The sequence below is a fragment of the Pseudorca crassidens genome, chromosome 8 (genome assembly GCF_039906515.1).
Source record: "Pseudorca crassidens isolate mPseCra1 chromosome 8, mPseCra1.hap1, whole genome shotgun sequence".
In the NCBI taxonomy this organism is placed as follows: Eukaryota; Metazoa; Chordata; class Mammalia; order Artiodactyla; family Delphinidae; genus Pseudorca; species Pseudorca crassidens.
This window is the reverse complement of record NC_090303.1, coordinates 31,477,888-31,498,745: the sequence shown is the minus strand read 5'-3', so window position 1 is coordinate 31,498,745 and position 20,858 is coordinate 31,477,888. Positions and strand designations below refer to the sequence as shown.

The following is a 20,858-nucleotide window of genomic DNA, read 5'->3' as shown; positions in this document are numbered from 1 at the left end:
TAAACATCTCAAAATTAAAAATTTAATTAAAAAGAAGACAGCAAGGGAGCAGGATAAAGAGAATTATAGATTCTACCTAATATTAGTAGGGTTCCATAAATAATGCACAGGTGATTGCAAACCCAAGTTAATTTTGCTTCAGTAGATTTCTGAACATTTCACAACACTCTTTAAAGTGATTGAAGAGCCCTTAAGATGCCACAGTTTCAGGGCTAGGATATAGTTCTGTGAGTAACTGAGAACTAACATCAAATGCCAACATAACGTTCCTGTTCTTTTTTGTTATATTATCTGTAGATATTTTAGTATGATATGAACAAATATTTTAATCTGTAGCAAAGTACGTACAATAGTTTGAAAAGGTACGGTTTTAGAATAACCCTAAGAGTCAACATTAATGACCTAAAGCACAGTGACCCTAGCTGGCGCTCATTCATTTAATCTCTGACCTTGGCACCCTGCAGCCCTTCCTGTCCACCCAACAGTTACCATAACTTTCACAGAGCACAAGAATTCCATTAGGCAATGTGACCTTGGAACTCTCAATGTGCCATTACTTTATCCTGGTAGAAATGATATGACACTGTGATTGATAACAAGCTCTTCCCAGCTGCTTTAAATTTTGTCGTGGTACCTTTGCAAGCCTATCCTGGTTTAAGAGGGTATAAGGAAGAGTTCGTTGGAAAAGTTCGTTGGAACTATCAGTGAAAACCAGTTTCATTGGAAATCAGCATTACCCTCATCTTCAACATCTTATGAATGCCTTCCAATGTGCTGGGGCCAAATTAGATGAGTTTTATAATGAGGAAAAGAAAAGTGAGACCAAAAGGAAATGATTTTTTAGGAGATAAGAGGTCAGAGGTGGAGAGGGATTTTTGTTTTGTTTTTCACGCAGGTTAAGAGGGTTTTGAAAAGAATTGGGGGAGAAAATTACAAGATGTAACATGGTTTGAAGGCAGTGAAGACAGGAGAAATCAAGATCTATCAACTCTGAAAGGAAGATGGAAGATTTAAGCAGAGGTATTGGTGGCAGAAAATTTGGAAACAGAATGTAGTAAAGTGTGGCAACATGCAAATGTAATAGTCAAAGATAGCATCTAACTGTCTCTCTTCAGAGATGAAAGGTCAGGGAATTGTTAGCCACAAATAAAATATAGTGGGAGAAAGACCAGAGAGCATATTACCATCAAGCTAAAGACCAACTGGACAGAGAACTGAGTCCATCATTCTCTCTTCAGAGAAAACTGTTGCAAAGTAATTTATATTTAAATATAATATAAAATATATAATATAGCATATTCAATTGTAATATTATTACACTATAGAAAATATTCAATATTTTAAAATACTTTGGTAGGTAGAGTTGGCCCTTACTTACAGTACACTCTTTTTTACATATAAATCTTTTATGCTCTAGCTTAAAACTATTGATCTATTCAATACACACTTGATGAGCCTCTAGTGCTGTGGGTACTAGATCCAGAGATAGGCATGGCCTCAGCCTGGCAGCAGTCCTCCCCAGGGTGTCCTAATTCCATTCACGTACTTTTTAGGAATTCCAGTTTCCACACCTTTAAACCGAGAATGATACCGCCTCACTTGTTTCCCTTAAACATACTTCTTCTTTTGAGATTTGAATGAGGTGATATATATGTGTGACGGGCTCTATAACTTTATAAAACACTATACAGATCTGATTTTTGTACTGGCTTATTCTCAGTTCATTTTGAGGCAGGAGCTAAGCCCCGTTTTTCTTTATATCCTCAAACCCTTGCACAGGGTCTGGTACATGGTAAGTGTGGGCAACAAATGTTGGATATCTCATTGAACAAAACAGAGGAAAATATCTTTATTCTTGTGGGTCTTACATTACTACTGAGGTGACAGTAAACAGCACGCATGATCATTTCATAAATTGTAGAGTATACTAGGAGGTGTAAAATGGTATGGGAAGAAAAATTGGAGTAGAGTAAGGGGAATTGGGAGTCCTGGGGATAAGTGTTTTTAAAGAGGTCAGGATTGGTCTCATTGACAAGATGGTAATCAAGAAGAGACTTGTAGGATGTGAAGGTTTCAGCCGTGTGAATATTTGGAGGAAGAGAATTTGGGAAACAACCAGCACAAACACCCTGAGGTGGAACCCCGCCTCAAGAAACTAGTGTGGCTGGCAGGGAGAGAGGCAGAGAGAGAAGTAGAAAACGAGGTTAGAGAAGTTACGGAGAGGGTGAGCCACTGCAGGCCATGGCTCCAAATGAACTGGGGGCCACTGGGGAATTTTGAGCAGAGGCGTCACGTGATCTGACTCACTTTTCAAAAGAATCACTCTGGCTGCTGCTTTGAGAATGGACAGAGGCAGGAGAGGAGGTAAAGACAGGAGCAGAGAGACCGTTACAAAGCTCTTGTAGTCAGGTGAGAGATGAGAACGGCTTGCCCCATGCTGGTAGAACTGGAGAGAAACAAGTGGTCAGATTCTGGATATATATATATATTTTTTAACTTTTTTTTTAATGTGGACCATCTTTTTTAAAATCTTTATTGAATTTGTCATGATATCGCTTCTGTTTTATGTTTTGGTGTTTTGGCCGCAAGGCATGTGGGATCTTAGTGCCCCCGACCAGGGATCGAACCTGCACCCCCTGCGTTGGAAGACAAAGTCCTAACCACTGGTCCGCTGGGGAAGTCCCTGATTCTGGATCTATTTTGAAGGTAGAACCAATAAGATTTCCTGACAGAGTTATGGGCTGTAGAAGAAAGAGAAGAATGCAGCATGACTCTAATATTTTTGCTGATCAACTGGACGGTTGGAGGTGCCAGCTGAGAAGGGGAAAAACCTGCTGGAGGGGCCAGCTTGGGGGAAAGGTCAGGAGTCAAGGTTGGGAACATGAAACATCCAAGTAGGGCTTCCCTGGTGGCGCAGTGGTTGGGAGTCCGCCTGCCGATGGCAGCGGACACGGGTTCGTGCCCCGGTCCGGGAAGGTCCCACATGCTGCGGAGCGGCTGGGCCCGTGAGCCATGACCGCTGAGCCAGCATGGCCGGAGCCTGTGCTCCGCAATGCGAGAGGCCACAATAGTGAGAGGCTCGCATACCGCAAAAAAAAAAAAAAAAAAAAATTAAAAAGGGAAGGAGGGAAATGTGATAGTAGTTGGTAAGAAAAGTGAGGTCAAGAAGATTTTTTGTTTTTAAGGTGGAAGAAATAACAGCATGTGTACCAGCAGGGCTGGGACAGAAAAGTTGATGCAGGAGAGACGGGGAGTAATGGCTCCTAATGAAGTCATTTTTGAGGAGGTGAGATCCATCGCTGAAAAGTACAAACACAAGGACTGCCTGCATATAGACACATGGATAGTTCATTTAGAGAAGCAGGGGGAAAGGCAGACTGTTGGGTGCAGCCGCTGGTAAGCGGACACATGTCCTGGCGGGAGACAATGGCAGTTCCCTCCTGAGCACCGTGATTTCCGTCAATGAAATAAGAAGCATGTGACGATATGGAATGTGAAGCAGAAGATGAAGATATGGAATGGATGATAGACGTTGGAGGAAAGAGGAACTATGAAATAATGATCCAGGAAAGTGGAAGAGTAAATGCACTAAGGAAGCATTTGCTGTTGGGCAGCAAAGGTTGGGGTATACTAGTGTACAAGACAGAAAAAAACCTTTGTTCGTAGGAATCTTGCATCCCACAGAGTGGACAATAAATAATATGCATAATAAATACATTAAGTATATAGTAAAGGGCCATTTAGTTTCGTGGTGGGACCATTCAGATGGTTTTGTGTTTTTCTTTAGCCATGTTCTGTTGCATGGTGGAAGCTTATAGTAGTCGGATAATTTAAATAAGCAGAGTTGTAGTTTTACCAAGCAAGCCTGGTAAAGAGAGAAGGCAAGGGAGTGGCAGATGTTTGCAAGATTGGTGGAACACAGTACACCAAAAGAGTGAGGAAGAGTTAAAAGGTGGTAAGATCAATGGATTGGAGGAAGAAGATGTTTAACCATCCGATACATTTGATCCATCTCCTCTATCCCCACTTCCCTGCCCTAGTTTAATGTGGTGGCTAAGAAGAGTGCCAGGATTAGAATTCTAGCTCTGTCAATTATAAAATCTCTATTCTGTTTCATTTTAATTTTGTTTATCCCTGTCTAAAACACATTGCCTTAATTACTATAGTTTCATAATAAAAGTCTTGATATCCAGTAAGGCAAATCTTTGAATAATTTTTCAAATTGAAGGTGAGATACATTTTCTCAGCTTTTTTTTTCCCTGAAAATTTATCACCGACTTAAAGGAAACACAAAAATGTTCTTTAGGTAAAAGGAAAATGATCCAAGATACTGGCTCTGAGATGTAGGAAGAAATAAAGAGAAAGAAAATGATAATAAATATATAGATAAATCTAAATAATATTGACTATAAAGTAATATTCTCATAAGGGTCATAAAAGAAAAAATTAAAGTACATGACAATAGTAGTGTGTAAGTCAGAGATGGATAAATGAGGTTTGAGAATTCTAAAGTTCTTGCATTGTCCTGGAAGAAGAAAAAGTACCACTGATTAGTCAAAGATACGTCATAATCTCTAGGAAGGAGTTAACTGTTAAATAGAAAAATAGAAGAATATATACTTAATAAGTCAAGAGAAAAGAAACAGGATAAAAATATTTAATTGCTCCAAGAGAGAGCAAAAATTAAGATTAGAAAAGAAAGGACTAGTGGAACATATAGAAAAAGTAAGACAGAGCGGGGGAAGGACATTAACCCGACATCAACGAGAGCAAAGCAGAAGTATCTCAATATCCTACCAACAAAAGAAAGTTAAGACTTCTTACAGCCTGAGTATCACTGAGGAATCTCCAGTGTATCATAGTGGCTTAAATATTGTTTTTGAATGAACAACCAGATGGATGCACCGGGTAATGTTGTTTTATTGTTACCAAATAAATATAAAAGTGGCCCTTGGAATGGGCTGTAACACAGGCAAAAACATAAACAGAGTCATGTGGACATGGCTCCTCTCTCCCCACAAACATGCCTCAGATGCAGAATACACATGATGAACACTTCTTATAGGGACAACTTTGTGAATAGACTCTGAGAGACAGACAGACGGGCACACACATCTTATTCCTGGGTCCTTTTGTTTGTTTTTTTGTTTTCGTCTTTAGTTCAGAAACTTCCTACTTTCTCACGTATCCACCTTTTCTCTCAAGTTGTCTTTTATAGAAACTGAACAGGCTACCATCTCCTTATAGGCTATGGAGTTTTATAATGTCCTTCAGTCACCACCAAGCTTTCTTTCAAGCGAAACAATTCCAATTGCCTTAATCTCAGAGTATTTTAACCTAGTGATCTGACCACCTGTTAGACTTGTGAGGAAGAGGAATTCTGATTGATCAAAGAAGAGAATCCTCATGATTGTGGTAGACAGGATAAGAAGAAAAAATATTTTGAGGAAAATCTGTAAATAAATTCATTTCTAATAATTCCAGAGCATGCCATAGTTTTTTTGTTGTTTGGTTTTTTATTAATTTGTTATTTATTTTTGGTTGCATTGGGTCTTTGTTGCTGCGCGCAGGCTTTCTCTAGTTGCAGCGAGCGGGGGCTACTCTTCGTTGCGGTGCGCGGGCTTCTCATCGCGGTGGCTTCTCTTGTTGCACAGCACGGGCTCTAGGCATGCGGGCTTCAGTAGTTGTGGCTCACAGGCTCAGTAGTTGTGTCTTGCGGGCTCTAGAGCGCAGGCTCAGTAGTTGTGGCGCACGGGCTTAGTTGCTCCGCAGCATGTGGGATCTTCCCAGACCAGGGCTCGAACCCGTGTTCCCTGCACTGGCAGGCGGATTCTTAACCACTGCGCCACCAGGGAAGTCCAATGCCATAGTTTTAATCAACTCCCAGCATCTCTTCAAGTCAACTTCTGCCTAGCTCAAGGTAACAGGCAGAGCAGGATGGAGATGAGTAGCATATTTAAGAGTGAGTGCTAGAGCTGCTGGCTCCTATCCCAGTCTCTCCTCATAAGCCTCTTCTGATCTTTTAACTATTAATGCTAGTTATCATTTATAAGGTACCTCCTATATATGCCAGGCACTTTGCACACATTATGTCTAATCCTAACAACACCCCTGTTTTATGGTTTCGGAGACTGGATCAAGAATTAAAGAAACTGCCGAAGCCCAGACAGCTAGTAAGGGGTAGAGATGGGATTCATTCCAGGGTCTGCCGACAACACCACCTCTTATAGGATGCTCTGCTTTAAGGTTCTCTGGGAACCCAAGAAAGCCATGGGATGACTTTTGTGTTAATAAGACAGAGCAGCAGCAAGGACCAGCAGGTAATCCTGCTACCTGGTTGGGAGGAAGGAAAGCCATATTTATGGAGTGTGTTCTGTTTTAGGCTCAGTACTAGCTCCTTGTACCTTCTTAGTTCATTTATTCCTCACAGTGACCTGGTAAAGGAGATGTTTTATCTTTATGTTACATATGAGGAAACTGAGGTTTAGACAAGTGAGAAAGTGTCCAAGGTCACATAGCTAATAAGATGTGAAGCTTCAAAGCCATGATAACATATTGCTCCCTGTTTTAGATTCTTCCTGTCCGAGATCAGAGCAGTATGCCACAGGAAGACACTGGAGACTGGACCTTCGTCTGGAGGATGCAGCCTCAGGCGGGACTTAACCTCTCTGGGCGTCAGTTTCTTATTGTTTTTTTAAAAAAAAAGCGGGTTTTGAATTAGACGATCTCTGAAGTCCCTTCCAGCCCTTAAGTTCTGTGCCTCTAAGAATTAAGAGGGCACCAACAGAGAGAAGCTTAATGTGATGATTCCAGGTGGCCCTGCCCAGCTCTCGTCCTCCCTGGAGATGGTTGGGTTTGGTGCCCCGGGGACCAGACCTGGGGATGCAGAAGCGGGAGGCGAGCCTAGGGGTCTTTCTTGGTCCTCGACTGTCCCATGATTAGTGAGCGTCTAGAAACTGTCCCCCGCATGGGTTTAAAAAGAACACTGAGCGCCGAGGGAGTGTGACAGTCACTTTGGGGGGCTCGGGTGGCCAGCCGGGCGAGGCTTTCGGAACACCCGGCGGCACCGGGCTGGTCGCGGGCTTATCAGCAGCAGCTGGTGCAGCGGCCTGGGGCTGGCTGCTCGCCCGGGTGGGCGGCGGCCGGCGGGGCACCTCCGGCGGCGAGGGCGGTGTGCCGGGCCCTTCTCCGCGCTTGGCCCGCCGTGTGAGCCGGGCGGGCGGCGGGAGGGGCTCCTGTGGCCCGGGGGCCCTCGCCGGCCCCCGAAGCGCGCGGGGTGGGCGGGGGCGAGGCCGCCGGGAACAAAGTCCAGGCCCCGCGGCCGCAGCCCTGGTGCGCCCAGCAGCTCGGCCAGAGACGCGGGAGGTCCCAGGTGAGGGGAGCTTGGGCGCGCCGGCTCCGACCGGGGGACTCCGGCGACAGTGGGCTCCGGGCGGCGGCAGCGCGACCTCCACGCGGCGTCCCCGCGCCCCGCGACCTGTCAACCGGTCCCGATCCCTCGAGCAGGGTCTGCGAGGAGGCTGGTCGACCTCCCCGCAGTGGGTGGGTGTTCTTGGACCTGGGACTGTGGTTTCTCCCTAGGCTGAGATGGATCTAGAGGCGGGAAGGCTCGCAACAGTCCGGATCCCCAAGAATACGGAGGACGAATTTGAACGTGGCAGCAGCAACAGGTACATGACCCGCAGCCGCCGCTTTTCCGCGACACGTGAATCAGCAGGGCCAAACCTGGCTGAGGGAAGAAGCTGAGAAAATCTGATGATGCCTTTGGCCTTTGTTTTGGAGCTTCCGTAGAGTCTTGTCTGAGGTTCTGACCTTACCCAAGGAATGTCACTGAGGCTTCTTTTGCAGCAGGCTCAGGAGGAAGAGGATGTGTTTAAAAGTGCCCGCTTCTCTTTGGGCAGGGTGATTCGCTGAATATGTGTGGCATAACACTCCTTGCGTTATGTAACTCAAAACTTTTCCGAAAAACTTTCATAAACATCATCTGATCTTTTATGCTTGCAGAGCATCAGACGTGTCATTGACGGTTGTGCTTTTTAAACAAGCGTAGTGAAGCAGAAACCTCCTTCCTCCCCCTCGTTATTCCTCTTCCTCATTTTACCCATCCCACCCCGCTCCTCCCAGCGCCAGGCTCTTCCATCTTTCTCCCCTGTGGGTGGTGAGGGGTGAAGGGGGTAGGGGCACCTGGAGCAGCCTCATTCGTCCTAACCTGTTCTTCCAAAGAAATTTTTGTTCAGATGCAAGGGGGAAACCTCTTTCTTGAACGTCTTCCTTCCTGTGACGGCTCTCGGGTTCCCAAAGGCCCTTGTTGCCCACACTTCACGGACCTCAGTAGGGGCAGAAGCAAACCAGTCAGTGACATGTTGTCATTGTCCGCCTTTCACCGTGGGAATAGTGAATCACTTCCGCCTTCAGCTTCAGTTTACGAGGCTGCTGTGGTCTCTGAGTTCATGCCAGGCCACCCAGAACTAATTGAACTGTGTCATCCAGTGATCACCCCGAGGGACAAATTTTATCAGGTTCTGTAGTGTGTCCTCAAGCTGCAAGGGACCTGATTAGTCAACGGAAAACATGCCTATCTGGTGGTTCAACTGAGGCATTATTTTTGTCTGTTAACGTCTTCATCCAGTGATCTTGCCTTATTCCTTCTACGTACCATGGTATTCATTCATCGAAAGTTTGGCGTGCCACATAAAATTGGTATTATTTCTGCTAGAAAATAATCGATATTCTTTCTACTAGAAAAATGTGGGTTTCGTCAGCTGACAGTTTAGACTGGGATTGACTGTGAAACTATAAATAGATGCCATTTTCTGGAAGAAGGCTATTTATGTATTGCACTGGCTGAACATTTGATGAGTGTACAGAGGGGGTTTCCTGCAAAAGATGCAGTGACAGAACCCAAGGAAGTCCTCAGAAGTGGAGCTCACAGCCTTGTGTTGGAAAGAAGACAGTTCAAAAGAGAAATAGAAAAAGCTAAGAATAAGTTGAAACTGTAAGATTATGAAATGAAGTGTAAGGAGACAAATTTTTATAAAAAGCAGACTAAAGCTCGTACATTAAAGGAAGTTCAGCTCACTTCAGTTATCTAGGGCACATTGAGAGTTAGTTACATGCTTGTTGCAATCATGCCGTTATTGCCTATGGCACATTGTTTTGAACATATTTCATTGCAGATGTCTGTCCTTTGATTTTAGCGAATGTTCTAGATAATTTGGGATCGAGTCCTATGAGTAAAACTTTGTCACCTACCTGGACATTTAAGCTAAATAAATTCCTTTTAGGTTTAAAAAAAAGTCAGCTCTCCTAGAGTTTTCATTTATTGTATGGAAGATAGATATAAATAATACGTATGCTGAATATGTAAACTACAGCAAATGTTAGAAGGTAATGAATGCTATGGAAAAGCATTAATCAAGGCTAAAGAAATCAGGAGTGCAAAAAGGAAGTCGTTTGCAATTTTAAGTAGGATGGTTAAGGGAGGTCTTACTGAGAAGGCAGTATCGGAGCAAGAACTTGAAAGAAATGAGAGAAGTGTGTAGCATCGGAGGGAGACCATTCCTGGCACAGGCAGTAAAGACCCTGCGATGGGAGCATGTCTGGAAGGTTCACAGAACAGCGACAGCAGAGACACCAGGGTGGCTGGAGCAGAGCAAGCAGCAGTGGGAACGGGCACTGTGGTCAGAGAGGTGACAAGGAAACATCACGTGGGGCCCTAGAGGCTAACGTAAGGATTTGGCTTTTACTCTGAGAAAAGTGGAAGCCATTGTAAGTCTGAGCAGAGGAGTAGCATGATACAAATTGAGAGTTTTTTAAAAATCTGCGTTATTGACGTATAGTTGATTTACAATGTTGTATTAATTTCTGCTATACAGCAAAGTGATTCAGTTATGCATATATATGCATTCTTTTTTTATTCTTTTCCATTATGGTTTATCACAGGATATTGAATATAGTTCCCTGTGCTATACAGTAGGACCTTGTTGTTTATCCATCCTGTATGTAATAGTTTGCGTCTGCTAACCACAAACTCCCAATCCATCCCTCTCCCCACAACTCTTGGCAACCACATGACTTGAGTTTTTAAATGACTACTCTGACTACTGTGTTGAGGAAAGACTAAAGTGGGCATAAGTGGAAGTGGAGAAACAAGGCAGGAGTTCTCCTGGCTATTGGGATAGCCATAAAATTGGTGAGCAGTGGTTGAATTCTAGATGTATTTTGAATGCAGAGTTGACAGGGTTTCCTGACACCACTCACTGTAATCATTCAGAAGGGTGGCCTTTACTAATTTTATTTTATTATTTATTTATTTAATATAAATTTTAAAATTTAATTTTATTTATATTTGGCTGCGTTGGGTCTTCGTTGCTGCGCGCAGGCTTTCTCTAGTTGCAGCAAGTGGAGGCTACTCTTTGCTGCTGTGCGCAGGCTTCTCATCGCGGTGGCTTCTCTTGTTGTGGAGCACGGACTCTGGGTGCATGGGCTTCAATAGTTGTGGCACACGGGCTCAGTAGTTGAGGCTCGCAGGCTCTAGAGCTCAGGCTCAGTAGTTGTGGTGCACGGGCTTAGTTGCTCCACGTCATGTGGGATCTTTCGTGACCAGGGCTCAAACCCGTGTCCCCTGCGTTGGCAGGCGGATTCTTAACCACTGTGCCACCAGGGAAGTCCCAGCCTTTACTAATTTTAGATCAATATGTGTGATTTTAGCAAGTGAAGGATTAATTGATCTGGAGGACACTGTTAACATAGTCATCTTCCCTCTGTGTGTGAGCTCTGCAAGACAGGTGACTGTCTCCCGGTTATCCAGAGATTCCTATAGTAACTTGAATGGTTACCTTTGCACTTGGTGATTGCCTTGCAGTCGAAACTGGATAATTTTGACAATTTGTGGACATCACTATTTTATATTTGAAAGTATAATGTTGATACCCTGAGAAAACCATAATTCAAAAAGAGACATGTACCACAATGTTCACTGCCGCACTATTTACATAGCCAGGACATGGAAGCAACCTAAGTGTCCATTGACAAATGAATGGATAAAGAAGGTGTGGCGCATATATACAATGGAATATTACTCGGCCATAAAAAGAAACAAAATTGAGTTATTTGTAGTGAGGTGGATGGACCTAGAGTCTGTCTTATAGCGTGAAGTAAGTCAGAAAGAGAAAAACAAATACCATATGCTAACGCATATATATGGAATCTAAAAAAAAAAAATGGTTCTAATGAACCTAGGGGCAGGACAGGAATAAAGACGCAGATGTAGAGAATGGACTTGAAGACATGGGAGCGGCGGGGAGAGGAGGCTGGGACAAAGTGAGAGAGTGGCACTGACATATATACACTACAAAATGTAAAATAGATAGCGAGTGGGAAGCAGCCGTATAGCACAGGGAGATCAGCTCGGTGCCTTGTGACCACCTAGAGGGGTGGGATAGGGAGGGTGGGAGGGAGACGCAAGAGCGAGGAGATATGGGGATATATGTATATGTATAACTGATTCACTTTGTTATACAGCAGAAACTAACACAACATTGTAAAGCAATTATACTCCAATAAAGATGTTAAATATATATATAATATTGAATATAACTACTCAAATTTATATTCAATTGAAATATTTTGTAACAGTTTTTAAATTCAGTCAATTATATTTTTTTACAGCAAACAAGATAAGGAGAAAACGAAGAAAGTAAATTTGATTGGACCATTAACATTGGTAAGCTGTGAAATATTAAATATGAATAATTCCTGCCTTCATTTAAATTTGATGTCTCGGATCCATAGTTATAGCAGTACTTTAAGACTGTCTACAGGCAGCAATAGGTTTTCCCTGCTGCACCTGTGCTGTCCTGGATTGGCTAACCAGAGCTAACTGGTGTACTGGGAAATTGAAAATAGGACTTGTGTTCGTAGCAGCATACAAACGAACCAATTTCAGGAAAATGCATCTCAGCACTTGTTTCACAAAAAAACCCGAATTTAGTTTAAAATAAGCTTGCATATAAAGAGATTGTTAACTACAGAAAATTGTAAAAGATTAAGAAATTTATTATGTTCACGTTGGCTTCCAGGAAAATTGATTAAATATGGAGTTACTGTTATGGACTCAGATATGTTTACAACAATTCTCAGTGGTTTTCTGCTGGTCCAAGGCAAGCCAACATACTTTTGGAAGAAGGCAAATCTGTTTTTCATTTGTAATATGTTTAAGAGAGGGGACCCATGGAAGTGTTTGCCCACTGTTGGTGAATATGATGTGTTTCAAACTATGACGGCCATTTTTTGATAGCAGAGAAGTTGGTATTAAGCAGCATGTCAGCTGAAACCTCCAACTTATTAAGTAAGGGATGAGAGGACACCAAAATGTCCACACTCTGGAGCATTGCTGCATTCGTCTCATGTCACCATAAAGCCCCTGTTCGTCCTCTTCTCCCTTATGCTTGTGATGTTTTTGTTTAAAAGTCTCAGTAAGGGTAACATTTTTTCAATTTAGTACTTTAGAGAATAAATTGTTTGTGAAACTAAATCTGGTTTTAATGCGTAGGTTTTATTTTTATTTATTCATTTATTTTTATTTATTTTTGGCTGCATTGGATCTTCGTTGCTGCGCGTGGGCTTTCTCTAGTTGTGGTGAGCGGGGGCTACTCTTCGTTGCGGTGCATGGGCTTCTCACTGCGGTGGTTTCTCTTGTTGCGGAGCACAGGCTCTAGGCGCGCGAGCTTCAATACTTGTGACTCGCGGGCTCTAGAGCGCAGGCTCAGTAGTTGTGGTGCACAGGCTTAGTTGCTCTGTGGCATGTGGGATCTTCCCAGACCGGGGATCAAACCCGTGTCCCCTGCATTGGCAGGTGGATTCTTAACCACTGCGCCACCAGGGAAATCCAGTGCACAAGTTTTAAATCTGCCTCGTAGAGAAAACAAAATGTCACTAACTTTAAAGTGGAAACAATCATTTGAATCTAAAAGTTTAACCTTAAGTTAAATGTAAGTGTAATCTTTTCACCCTCTGAATAGATATTTTTGCTGTTGTTCTGCTAGAGGTTCAGGACAAAACTGTGGGTTTGTTTTGTTTTGTTTTGTTTTGCGGTATGTGGGCCTCTCACTGTTGTGGCCTTTCCCGTTGCATAGCACAGGCTCTGGATGCGCAGGCTCAGCGGCCATGGCTCACGGGCCCAGCCGCTCCGCGGCATGTGGGATCCTCCCAGACCGGGGCATGAACCCGTGTCCCCTGCATCGGCAGGCAGACTCTCAACCACTGCGCCACCAGGGAAGCCCAAAAGTGTGTTTTTTAATAGGAGTTAGAATGCATTCTTTTTGATCTGAAAACAGATCTAGGTTTACTTAGGGTACTGCTGTGAAATTCATGGAGTTTTAAATTGAAGCTTGGAGACAATGTTTTATTTAATTAATATGAAAAACTTTTAAAATTGAGGTACAGTTAACATATTACATTATATGAGTTTCGAATGTACCATGAAAAGCACTTAAAACATTCCTCCATTTCACATAAATGTTCACTGAAGGAACATTATATGACAACCTGCTCCTGTGCTTGAACTGTGGCCCATAGACCCGAGGGCTCTATCTCCCTTCCGCAGGAGCCATAAAACGAACCTTGGGGACACTGGTCCCTTTTGTAGCAGTTTTAGGGGCCCTTCCCCGCTTGTCCTTGACTTTACCTGCTCCCCTTGTTCCATTCCAGGCCCCACCTGGCTTCTGACCCCTTGTCCCTTTCAGCACTCTTGCTTGCCCTACGTGCTTGATGATGGAATGTGGTCTCCCAGACTGAACCCCTGGAACTCTTTGAGAACAGCTTGCACACACACCCCTCACTCCCCGCCTTGTGCTTTTGACCTCAGGGTGCCCCTGCATAGGGAGCCCGTCTGACTCAGCCTGCACCCTCAGGGGTCCCACTCCACCAAGCCTGACTCATCATCCATTCTTCGGGTCACCGATCCTTGTCCCCCAAAGGGGGTGAGGTGAGGGAAATGGGCAGAAGGAAAGGTTAAAAAGACAGGAAGGATGCAAGGGACAGAGAGGAAGGTATAGAAACAGAAAATTTATAGACGGAAGATGTAGTCCGGAAGGCAGAGGAGGAAAGAAGAACAAAGAGAGAGAGCCATAGTTCAGTCAATCAGAAATGGTGAGAAAACCATTGTGGGGCAATTGTACTCCGGTAGAGATGTAAAAAAAAAAAAAAAAGAAAGGAAAAAAGAAATGGTGAGAAAAAGTGAGAATTTGGAGAGGACTAACAAAGATGGCGGGGGACAAAGTGTTTTGGAGAATTATGACACTGATTGGCTGGTTAGTTCTTAGGTGTTGTGCACTTCACTGTAACAACTGGTATCACCCCTCTCCTCTGTAGGTGGTACTAAGTCCAAGATTGTTGGTGTGGCCCACCAGGCCTTTTAGACCTTTCTCTAGTATCGTCTTCCACGCTTTGTACTGTGCACTCAGGAATTCCACTGCGTGGAGTCACCCGAGCGCCCGTGTGGTTTCTAGTCCCCCTGCTGTTCTAAGCCTCAACATCCTCCACTTCCTCTGCACTTCCCATTTCTTCTTCAGCTAATTCCCCCTTACCTTTCAAGATTCTACAATGAGCGTCATCTCCATGAGCAAGTCTTCCCTAAAGCACACACTCAGGCACTCCTTAATGTTTGTTGCACTTCACTGTGGAGCTGCCTTCTAAAAGCGAACTTAAACCTCTTAAAGGGATCTTATCCTCAAAACCCAGAGGATCTGTTCCCCCCAACCCCTTTATAATTCTCCCTTTGAACTATTCTGAATGTCTTTCTTTTTAAATTTTATTTATTTATTTTTGACTGCGTTGGGTCTTCGTTGCTGCGCGTGGGCTTTCTCTAGTTGCAGCGAGCGGGGGCTGCTCTTTGTTGCTGTGTGCAGGCTTCTCAGTGCGGTGGCTTCCCTTGTTGCTGAGCACAGGCTTCAGTAGTTGTGGCACGCGGGCTCAGTAGTTGTGGCACCCGGGCTTAGTTGCTCCGTGGCATGTGGGATCTTCCCAGACTGGGGCTTGAACCCGTGCCCCCTACATTGGCAGGTGGATTCTTAACCACTGTGCCACCGGGGAAGCCCTGAATGTCTTTATAAAGGACATACTATGTGTGTGTATGTAAATGATGTCTACCCCTAGCTGCTCTTAATTCACTACCTCAGGAGCTCTAGAAAATCAAACAATATTTCTTAATGGGACCAAACCTTCGTCCCTTCTGATTATATTGCACTTATCCAAATAAGATAGTGATTAAATGGAGTTAGATTGATTTCCTCACAGAATACAAAATAAATAGAATCATGAAATTAATCTGTCAGTGATTGGATTGACATTCTTTCTTCCCTAATACCTTTATTTGCAACTGTTACAAAAGTACTGACATTAAATAAAAATCCGAAGAACATATCATTGTGAAAAAAGAGAAATCCTGTTACACAAGCTAAGTATTCTTATCTTTTCTTTCTTTCTTTTTTTTTTTTTTTTTTTAGTTTCGATATTCTGATTGGCAGGATAAATTATTTATGTCCTTTGGCACTATCATGGCCATAGCTCATGGGTCAGGTCTCCCCCTCATGATGATAGTATTTGGAGAAATGACTGACAGATTTGTTAATATTGGAGGAAACTTCTCCTTTCCAGGTAAGCATTTCTCTATTTAAATATATATATATGTATTTTATATATATGTTTAACTGAGTGGAAGATTAGACATTGATTTTTATATTCATCCTGTACTTGCTTCATGGTTCGGACATCTGGGTGACTCCAGATATCACAGAAGGGGTTGTAACAGTCTCAGAAAACTTCCTCAAATACTCATTTAAATTTCAACAAATAGGTGTATGCTATTTGACTTTAAATATAGAATAAGGAAGCACCCATCTCCAGAAAGTTTTGCATTTAAATAAAGTAAGGAAGTCAGTCTACGTGAGGATGGTGGAACTATAACAGAGTATGTCTGTGCAGTGTCCATCCCATCAGTGATTACTGATGAGCTTCAGAATATATCAGTTTGTGTGGAAGTACTTCTTAGCTATGCTCAGCTTGTAGGTGTTTCTGGTTTTCTTTTTTTATCTTCCCCCATCCTTTTTGCTAAAATTAGACCCACTTTCTGTCTCTAATTTTTGGATCAACAAGGTTGACTTGTTTACTTGACAGCATACTAAAGAGTCAATGGACTCAATGTGAAAATGATGTGCTTTGAAACTCACTCAAAGGACTATAATTACTGAAGAGCCAAAGGAGTCCTGTAAGTTAATGTCATCTATGTGAGAGGCTGTGTCAGCAGCACTGAAGTGCGGTTTCAATGCACAAAGTTATTTTCATATTAGCCAGATTTAACATAGAAAGGAAGATGTTCATGCTTTCTGTGAAGCATGATAGCTCAGTTCCTCCCAAGAGACCTGTGAGCACTAGGCTGGAGAAGCCCGAGTGAAGCTTTACTGGCACACAGATGGTGGAATAGAAGGAAAACAACTGACAAAGGAAAGGCAGCTTTCACAGTAAAGATAACTGAGAAAAAGTGGACTCTATAGTTTAGATGACACTCAGTAAGGGTTTTCAGTGTTCACTGATTGAGAACTACATATTTGCTTAGCATTGTAGGGCTTAATTGTAATTACCTAAGAGAACATGATTGCTTAATTTATACAACAGGGGAAAAAAGCTGTACTTTACATAAATATTGATGAATATTAATGCCTTTTAGAAGTCTAGTAAAAGCATCCTTCAAAAGTTAAATCAAGCTCCTACAAAAATAGTTTATTTACTCTCCAGTACTCTTGTCTCTGAGAAGAACCTCTTTATAATAAAAATAACACCAATAATAGTAACCTTTCATTGTGTATATCGTGTGCTAGGTCTTATTTCACTTAAGCCTCCAAGAACCGTCCCACACAGTAGGTAATATTATTTTCTGTGACACATGAAGACACTGAGGCTTGTCCAGAGTTATACAGTATTAGGGCAGAATTCAAACCCAGGTCTTTCTGCCATCCCAGCCATGACCATATACATTATACTGCCAATGTAAATAACTTTCTCCTTTAAAAAAATGTGTTTGGGAAAGTTTTAAATGGATTACTTGTGCTTGACCAGTGGCCAGAACTTCAACACCATAAGGGTAAAATTGGAGTAAGATAGGATAGTTTAAAAAGCCTTCAAGGAAATGAGGAATTTTCTATTTGTTTTCCTTGTACTTCTTATAAGATCTATATCTATAAGACACACACACACACATACAGTAGGATGATGCCTATATTCAAACGCATCACTAAAAGATGGGTCTCAACTCAGGATTTAAAAAAATCAGATTAACGAATGAGTGGATAAACAAAATGTGTTATATACATACAAGGGAATATTATTCAGCCTTAATAAGGAAGTTCAGACACCTGCTACAACATGGTTGACCCTTGAGGACATTATGCTAAGTGAAAAAAGCCTGTCACAAAAAGACAATTATTGTATCATTCCACTTAGATGAGGTGTCTGTAGTAGCCAAATTCATAGAAACAGTAAGATAGTGGTAGCAGGCTTGGGGGAGGAGAAAACGGGGAGTTGTTGTTTAATGGGCATAGTTTCAGTTGGGGGAAGGTGACAAAGTTCTGGAGGTTGGTTGTACAACAGCGTGAATATATTTAACACTGCTTAACTATACACTTAAAATGGTTAAGATGGTTTTGTGTATATTATCACAGTTAAATTTTTTGAGAAATCTGATGCAGTGCTCTTATCACAGGGGAGTTGGCATTTGGTTCGGTTTTATCCGTCCTATTTTTGTTTTTGCTAACACCACAGTAATTCCACAACTTTCTTATTTGGAGCAGTTTGCTTGTCTTTTCTGTGTTTCTAATGATGCAACCGTATCGCTTTGAAGCTGGAATGGCAGACAGGTGCCATGTACTGTGCCCAGGGCTAAATTCAAGGTCTCTCTGGGACATGGCATGAGCTCACTTACAGACCCGTAATACCTGGAGTGATAAACTCACCCGAGTTGCCAGCTTAGTTTCAGTGGCCTCCAAATTAAATGACACTTGGTCCTCTACAGCCGCATTTGTCATTAGGCGTATTAGCTGTCCTGGAGGGTTTGGAATGGGAAGTACCTCAAATGTTATTAATTCCAATGTCCGCTCTTTAGTAGTGTGTACAAATAATACTCCCGTGCCTCTTTGGAGAAGACGAAGTTGTTATATTTCATACTCAGAGAGCTCATTGGTATGTTTACATTTGTAGTTTAGCAAAAATCCTGGGGATTGAGAGTAGATAGAGTATTCAGCTGTACTTAGCTGAGCTCACTAGCTCATCTCATAGAGAGGATGTTATTTAGTCTATTCTTTAGAATCGTTGGATTCTTGGACAGCTAGACTAGATGGGAGCCAAATGAGAAGGGAATGTTAGAAGAAAAAAAGGTTTAATTACAGGAGGGCCTGATGGTGACTTACTGTGAACAGAGCCCATCCTTGTCAACAGAATAAAGGCTCTGTGACAAGGTTGTTCCGTCTGACTCAGTTGTGCAGAAACTATGCATAAAACATTCCTCATCCAAACCTAAGAATGGAGTCATAGGAAACAGTTTTTCTGCAGAGTATTAGGAACCTGATATCTTATGCCAAATCTATGTGACTGTAGTAATGTAGGAGATTCTGTGGAGAAATCAATATACCCTGCGTGCCCTTGCATTGCCACATAGATGAGAGGAAAAGGCAGTTTTGAGTCCCAGTTACCTTAATTAATTACCCACACTGCCAAAGCTGCCTGGACATGCACCAACTCTGTCCTGTGCTGAGTGTTTCTGTGTAATAAAAGAAGTCCTGGGCAGAATCAAGTAAGGCAGACATTGATTTACTTTGAGACTCAGAGTGACCTCATGTAATGTCTCCCCATGTAATCCTTAAGGTATACATTTATTATTTAGGCCCTTACCAGCTTATGACTTTGGGCAAATTACTTAACCTCTATAATCCCTACTGTTCTCACCTTTGAAAGGTAGACTTACTGATAGAATTAAATGAGACAGTTTATGTCAAGTGTCTGGAACATAAATATTGGGGGGAAACTAGCTGTAAGAACTTGGATATGAAACAACCACTCTAAGATTCTGTTTCCCCATCTATGAAATGGATGAATTATATGGGAGCTCTCTAAAATGAATAGGCGGCTTCTAGAATTCCCCATTTCCTCGTTATGGGAGGCATTCAGGCAGACTAGAGTAGGAGTTCTCCATCCTGGAACATTAGAATCAGTTGGGGACACTTTTTAGAATTATGATCTAGACTCAGCCAGAGGTTCTGATTCAGCTGGTCTTGGATGGAGCCTGGGCAGCTATATTTTTTCACGCTCCCCACGGGATTCTAACAGGCAGACAGCGTTGTGAAGCATTCAACCACATAACTACTTAAAGACTGTTTAGGAGACTGAAGCTTAATAGGTAGCATCTGAGAAGACCAGGTCGAGGCCTTTTCCAGAACTAATTCCATGAGATTTCCAGGTCTAGAATTCCAGATTTCGTTCCATGGCTCTTCCAGGAACGAGACATCAACACACATTTGCCTCACCTTTGTGGTCAGGCAGCAGAAACTCTTGGTTTCCTGAGGGCTTTGGGGCTCCTACGGTTACTAACCCAGAATTAGATTGCCATTCTTGGCCTGGGACTCTGAGAAAGGAGCAGGTCAAACTTGGACTGTTTGTAGATTCTTATTTCCTAGGAGGGAGGGTCAATCTGAGTTGTAATATTGGTGTTGGAGGAGAGTAAAACTCATTCTAGGATTTCACCTGATTCCTACATTCAGGGGGAAAAAATAGCCAGGTACCCATATATCTGCAGGTTGCCTGTGGTTTTGAACAATGGTTTCTACAAATACCACAGCTTTAGGATAGCTTGTCTGCCTCTAATTCGAAACACGGTTCCAATGTAGCATATCAAAGGTGTCAGATTTATGAACTCAGGAAGGAAATGAGCTTGCAAAACGGAACGGATAAGAACGGAAGTAAAATACGGTCTGATTCCTCAAGGATCTAGTAACTGATAAAGAGCTAGATTAATAAGCAGAAACACTTCACTATGAACATCCGTAGAAAGAACAATCCTAAGGGGAAAATTATGCCACCATCAGGGCCACATGCCTGGTAATTGATCCTGACAGTAGTTTAAAATAAATTTCTACCTTATTTTCCTTTGGAGGAAGGTAAGAATGGTAACACAGCACCCAGAAAACATGACATAAGGCTAGTACAAAGACTAGTTTCTCTGCTAGCATCATGGTAAATGGGAAATGCCTACCCTGGTGTGCTTTCTCATCAATGCTGTGGTGACATTTTATCCTATGATTATGTGAATGCAGTAGATATGGGCTGCTTCCTTTTTATTTTTTCACTTTGTGTTTTTGAAAAAGTGAAAGTCAGTCATTACCACATAAATCAATCACTGTAGTATAGTGTCAGGAGCTGTATGGTATAGTGTTAGGACTCTCAGCCTACTTGCTAGCTGTGTGACTTTGGGTAAGTTACTTTAGCTCCCTGTGCTTCAATTTCTTCATCTGTAAAATGGGAATTTATGAAATAGTCCTACCTCATAGAGTTGCTGTGAAACTTAAACGAAGTAATGCGTGTAAAGTGTTGAGAACAATGCCTGGCATGTAATAAATGCTCAATAAATCCTAGCTATTACTAAAACATGTAAACCAGAAAAGGCACATCGACATTTTTATCAGATTAGTTCAAATTAAAAGACAATTTCCTTCCAGTTAATACTGCTTTAAAAATACCAGGACAGGGAATGCAGGATGGTGACCGAGTACTGACTTGTCTTTGAGCAACTCAGCTATCTTTTCTTTTCTTTA

General features: G+C 42.4%; 1 protein-coding gene across 1 annotated transcript in view; it reads left to right on the top strand.

Annotated features, from left to right (window-relative positions):
- Positions 1-7,544: 7,544 nt before the first annotated feature.
- Positions 7,545-20,858, top strand: part of ABCB4 (ATP binding cassette subfamily B member 4) — a 74,256-nt gene continuing 60,942 nt past the window's right edge. The window contains exons 1-3 of the mRNA XM_067746111.1: positions 7,545-7,670; positions 11,671-11,725; positions 15,507-15,657. Coding sequence (XP_067602212.1) covers positions 7,588-7,670; positions 11,671-11,725; positions 15,507-15,657 — 289 coding nt within the window. The 5' untranslated portion in view covers positions 7,545-7,587. The remainder of the gene's footprint in view (positions 7,671-11,670; positions 11,726-15,506; positions 15,658-20,858) is intronic.